The following is a 6035-nucleotide window of genomic DNA, read 5'->3' as shown; positions in this document are numbered from 1 at the left end:
TTTTTTTTTTTTTTGAGAGATTTTCGCTATAGGGTGTGTGCGCTCACCAGACAGAGAGAGACAGAGAGACAGAAAGCGAGAAATCACCCCCCAGGGGGGATGGTCATGCCACAATCCCTTCTCCTCCATTCTCTCAGGATCTTGGGCACGCACACACGCGCCCGGCATGAGTTTTAAGCCACCGGGTCCAGAACGCGAACCGCGGTCGACTATGTGGGAGTCCAGTGACATAGCCATTATGCTAACTGCTGGTTCCCTAGATCTCAAATTCTTTATCCATAAATATTTTCTCTCAAGAGCTGTAAGGCTTTAGTAAGATCATTTGTGTAATTACTTATCATGGTGACTTACATAGTGAGGAAATGAGGACTTGCTCATGTGTCGACCTCATGTTTAGGGCCTGGAAACTTTACAGCCTTCACCTTATTAAACTAGGCTTCTTTAGGGATGAGTCCTTGTTCAAAATAGTCACCTGCTCTGAACTACAAGGTCTATGAAAACAAGGCCTGGGTCTGACTCATTAACAACTGTATCCCTTGGAATTGTGTTAAATGTACACTTGTTTAATAAATAAATGGGTGACTGAGAGAATGAATAAAAGTGATAATCTCATGCAATGCACAAGAAGGCCTCAGCAAGACACTGTCCTGAGATATAGGTAACAAAAGTGGAGAGGCAGGCAGACTTACAAGAAACATCCTTTGGTCCAACTCCTTTCAGTTTTGACCCTAAGTATCATCAATTTGGAGTCTCTAATAAAGACTTCTCTAGGGATAAGAGTGGGGAATTCAGGAGTTTCTATCAATACTTAGAAATGTACACATATGATAGAAGAATAGAGAACTGTAGTTTGGTACTAGAGAAAGTATTTTGGCAAGTGTTAGAAGAAAAACCACAGCATAAGTGGAACCAAAAATAATGCCATACATGGATTTTCCCAGAAGTCACAAGCTAAAGATATACTTAGGACAGACAGAACATGAAAAAGGGTGTGCCTCACATATCTGTCTCATCTATTGTATCTTGCTGAAGCTAGGCAGGGCATTTCTAAATGTACACAATACTGATATCATACTTTTAACTTAAACTAAATGATGTAACGTTTAGTTTAGATTCCCATGACTCAGAGTTAAAATATTTTCCTAGTCACTGGAGAAAAACCTAAAATCTACTGATACTCCAGTAAGGCAAAGGTAAGTGAAGAAGGAAAATCAAAAGAGGGAGTAGAAAAAGAATAGAGAGTAGAAGCATCAAAAGAACTATGATAATAGATCTAGAAATATTTTATAATTCTACATAATTTGTTTTATATCTTATTCTTTGGTGATGCTTAATAGAATTAAATAAATATGAAGATAGTAATGAAGACATAAAAGGTTATTTTAAATGACAGAAAAATGACACTGCAGGTGGAGAAAATGACTAACATAAAGAGTGGAAGAGGAAGATGGGAAGTGACCAGTAAAAGAAGAGTGCAAAAAAGGAAGACAGGAAAAAGGAGAAAGCTTAAATGGGGTAGCTAGAGAAAAGTATGCAGACAGTGTACAGTGTGTGAATGTATGTATGAGAGAGAAGAGGAGATTGAAATTAAAATGTGTTAACTAGGCATGGAGAGAAGTGTATACAGGAAAACTTGGGAGGCTACAGGAAAGCAAGAGCTAATATGGTTAAGTATTTAGGGTTCATTGTCTCAACTCTTTCAAAGACTTTTCCATACCACATTTTACATCATCCTCTTGGTCTTTAAATTTTACTAATGGGAAATCTAATTTGTATATTACATCTAATTTATTTCCCCTTAATCCATTTATTCATTATCCAGATGCTTTCTTGGAAACAAGAAATCATATTTTGTAAGGATATACCATAAAACCCAAGGTTTCCTTGAATTTTAAGGTACATTGAAATGAAGTGCAAAATGTAAGAATGAAAAAGTAAATTTAGTAGAAACTTTGATCTTAGCCCAGAAGTGTGCCAGCCTCATGAATTTAGTATTATAAGAATATCCCACAGTTTAAGTATATATAATAGAAAAGAGAGGTTTGTGTTGCCTTTATTTGAGAAAATAATTACACATTGGAGAATTGGTAAATTGCCTATCCAATGTGAAGCAAATTCCTTTTCTACACCTAGAAAGTAATAATTAGTAATGTACTTTTAAATCATATGAAGTTTAAAAAAAAACACTATTTTTATATATAAATCTTTTAACCTCCTGAGACCTCATTTATTCCATCTGTAATAAAGGAATTCTTTTTAGGTAAGTGTCTCCCTATTTCAGCCTGAGCACCAGTTATATTGGTTTTAATTTGAGACTACTGTGTGTTGAGTCTCATCTGGAGAAAGGGTTCCAAAATAATGACATTATAAAACCAGCACACCAGATGGTTTCTCTCCCACCCACCTATGCTCCAGGAGGAAGGGCTTCAGCACTCTTACTTTGTCTGACCAGGCCTCCATCAGGAATTTCCTCCTCATCCTTTTTCACACCCATTCCCAACCTCTTTACCTTAGGCCCCTCCTCTGCCTTCCTATGCCTTTCTGGGGCCCGGTACAGACCCTTTTTCCCTTCTTCTTTGCACTTATGACTATTTATTTATATATTCATCCAGCAAGGATTTATTGAATACTTACTATGTGCTAGATGTTGTTCTAGGAGTTTGGCAAATATCAATGAATAAAGCAAAGACCTCTGTGTAGCCTACTTTGAAGCAGATGAATATGTACAATAAATAACCAGTTTTGAAAATAAATAAATTACACAGTATACCATATGGAGATAAGTGCTATAAACAGAAGAAAAAAAAAACTGAGTAAGGTACAGTGGATTAAAAATATGAAGAGTCATGCTGAAGAAAGAAATACATGACCCTAGTCCTACAATTTTATGTAAGAAATCCACCTAGTCCAGTGTAGTTCTTTGAACATTATTCTGCATTGGCCTACAAAGTCATAATTCTTAGAGATTATGATAAAGACAGTGCTCAATAAACAGCCATATTTGTTATAGTTAGATCAGAGCCAGGTGACTCATGCTAGCCAATGAAATATGAGAAGAGGTTAAAAGCGAATGTGGAGGGCCAGCAGGCGGTATCGTGGTTAAGGCATTGGATTCCACATGGCTGACTCAGTGATTGGCATCCTGGACTTGGTGGCTTGAAAAGCATGCAGGGCACATGTGCACGCATGCCCCAAATCCCAAAAGGAGAATGGAAGAGAAGGGATTGTGGCATGGCCATCCCCCTGGCCCTTTCTCACTGTCTCTCTCTCCATCAAGCACATGCACTCTATGGAAAGAAAGAAAAAAGAAAAACACCCACTACTGTGTCTCTTTTATCTCACTGTTACCTTGCTATGGTGATACTAGAGGCCATCAGCCTAGGTACCATGGCTACAAGATGGAGAGGTTTGCCCATCCAGCATCTAAATGCAGACATGAGCAATAAACAAACTTTGCATTTATGCCACTGAGATTTCAAGGTTACTTATAATCATAGTAACGACTATATGTGCTAAGAAATATGAAAAAAATTAAGTAATTGTTAATAATCATTTTCTGCTTTTTGCTGATGAAAAGCACTAAAACTTACACATTTGTACTTCCTCATAGATTGACTGAGGAATAAAGGTACAATTCTGCCAGAAAAGGAATGAGTAATGGTAAATTATATTTAGGCTTCTCTTTTAGGACTCCATAAATTTTCAATGAAGTATTTTAAGCAACTATTTTGATTTGTGAACACGATTTACTTTTCTTGGATTCATATAACAGTAAAATTTCATTGAAAAAAATTACTTGGTAGAAAATGTGTAATTTGTTTTAATCTAATGAAAATATTTCTTGGGCTACTCAAAGTTTCCTGGCTATTTCCCTAACTTACATCTCAATTTGGAAGAATACTTTTTGTATAAACATTTTTTTAGAACAGCACTCATTTAAGAGACATTAAAATATTAACAGAATCCAGACAGAGTTTATAAGCAAATGCAAAGCCCAGGCAATATAAGCTCTAAGCTGTGCACTGGAGAAACTACAATGTAAACTTGCTTGTGCTTTTATTGAACTCATGGGGTCATGCTAATACCCTTGTCTATATTTCCTTTTAGAAGACCCAAAAAAATGATTTTGGAAGAGTCTCAAATTCATAAATATTCATTAATAAATAAAATCAACTTTACAGAAATATTAATATTCAGTCAAACTTATAAGAAGTTAAAGCAAAACACCATTTAGGAGTAGCAAGAAGACCCCAAAGTTCTCCCTATAGCCTGAAATGGTACCTAAAATCCTACCATTAGTGTCTCTCTCCTTTTAATTCTTAAAATTTTTTCTCTGTTGTCTCTTAATCATAAAAATCCAGTTATCTCTAGAATGAACACTATTTAGAGGTCATCCCATGAATACTTAAAGAGGATAACTTCAACAGAAAAGATCAAGACATAACTGGAAAAGAACAAGCAAAGAAGACTATGCTGAGCTGCAGGGAACTGGGTTGAATGGTGCGAAGATAGTAATAATAAAATACATGGGGTAAAATAAAGGACAGTAGATTACTAACTGATTAATAAACCAGAATATTCTTCTTGAATACCAACTATTTTCAGTATATTATGCCAGGCACTGCACAAAGTACAGGATTATACGAGATAGAATGACTGTCTTTACAGCTATGGTCTAGTTTTCAGACTATTATGGAGCCAAAACATGGACGGATGGTTAGATCCAGAGCTAAAAATGAAAGTGTGGCCCTTATTTATTCTTAGCAATCTGCCCAGGACTTCAGGGAGAACAAAGTCAGGCAAGAGAAAGGCATTATGGGATTGAAGGGGAAAAGATTGAGAAGAGAAAACAAGGATGAAATGAACGATGAACTGATAAAGCCATCCTGCCCTTGATAAACATTTTTACTCTAGCGTGAGAAAAGATTACAAGCTTTGATGCCTGGAGAATTTTATGTTCTTACACCAAATAAAAAGAAGCATAAATTGGATCTCAGATAATCAGTTTGTTACACTGCTTTTTGTTTTTGAGATTTTTGTTTATCTTTTTGAAACACTTACCATCAAACTGTGCAAGTCTGTTAATATCTGCTCCAAGTTCTGAGGTGACTGATAGCGCATGACGGACTTTTAGGTTTGTTTCCCTGTGAAATTAATGATGTGACATGCATTTGTATATGAAACAGTCCAAAAACTTCTTATCCAGAGCAATCAGGTGGATGCAGCACATGCAAAACTCAACCTACAACATTCAAGAAATCTTCCGCCCTCTTTTATGATATTTACACTCTTCCCACTGTCTCAGGAAAGAAGGCAAGGCTTCCCAGTCTCCTAAGAGTTGGCATTCCACCCACAACACATCTGCATAACACCACACTAATCTGTTTTGCAACGTGAAAGAACAGAGGACATAATAAATATGGTTTCATTCGAACCTACTCAGACATCATGCATGAGTTACAAAGCACATTAGGAATGGGAACATAGCTGCCAAATAAAGGAGGCCAGTATCACTCAGAGTGTACTATCTGTGTAGGAGTTTGACTTGCATAAGATGGTCATGGCGAATTTCACAGTAGCTAAAACTTAAATGGGAAAATGAATACGGCTTTCTTTTTCTTGGAGAGTCAACCAAGAAACAAACCCATAAGACTAGAATAGTACAACCAGACAAGCTCAGCAGGTCACATTGAGCTGGTTATCTTCTTACAGGCAGGACCACACATACGTTGGCCTGATGGCTGCCCGGGATTCATGAAATAGACAGCAGTGAAAATTCTACAACAATCCTTCTTGTATTCCGTTGAAGGTTCTTGCCATCTCAGTTGTCTCACTAAGTTCAATCTAATTTTCTTCTATTGTAGCTTAAGATCATCTTAAATTGAGAGTTTTCAACTCTAAGAATTCTATATTTTATGTAATGTTCAGTAATAGATTCATTCAGTTGACAAATATCTACAAATGTCTATTGGACATATATCATAGTCACCCAGAATACTCAATACTGCCTCAAGAGGATTATCTCTTTTTTTTTT

At 36.4% G+C, this 6035-nt stretch overlaps 1 protein-coding gene across 6 annotated transcripts in view; it reads right to left on the bottom strand.

The window, feature by feature from the left end:
- Positions 1–6035, bottom strand: part of ATP8B4 (ATPase phospholipid transporting 8B4 (putative)) — a 276289-nt gene that overhangs the window by 149543 nt on the left and 120711 nt on the right. For all 6 annotated transcript variants that reach the window (XM_006168771.3, XM_027768395.1, XM_027768394.1 and 3 more), the window contains one exon: positions 5062–5144. In XM_006168771.3, coding sequence (XP_006168833.1) covers positions 5062–5144 — 83 coding nt within the window. The remainder of the gene's footprint in view (positions 1–5061; positions 5145–6035) is intronic.

Source organism: Tupaia chinensis, unplaced genomic scaffold (assembly GCF_000334495.1).
Source record: "Tupaia chinensis unplaced genomic scaffold, TupChi_1.0 Scaffold146140_1, whole genome shotgun sequence".
Taxonomy (NCBI): Eukaryota; Metazoa; Chordata; class Mammalia; order Scandentia; family Tupaiidae; genus Tupaia; species Tupaia belangeri.
The sequence above is the reverse complement of the archived record's forward strand: the minus strand, read 5'-3'. Positions and strand labels throughout refer to the sequence as shown.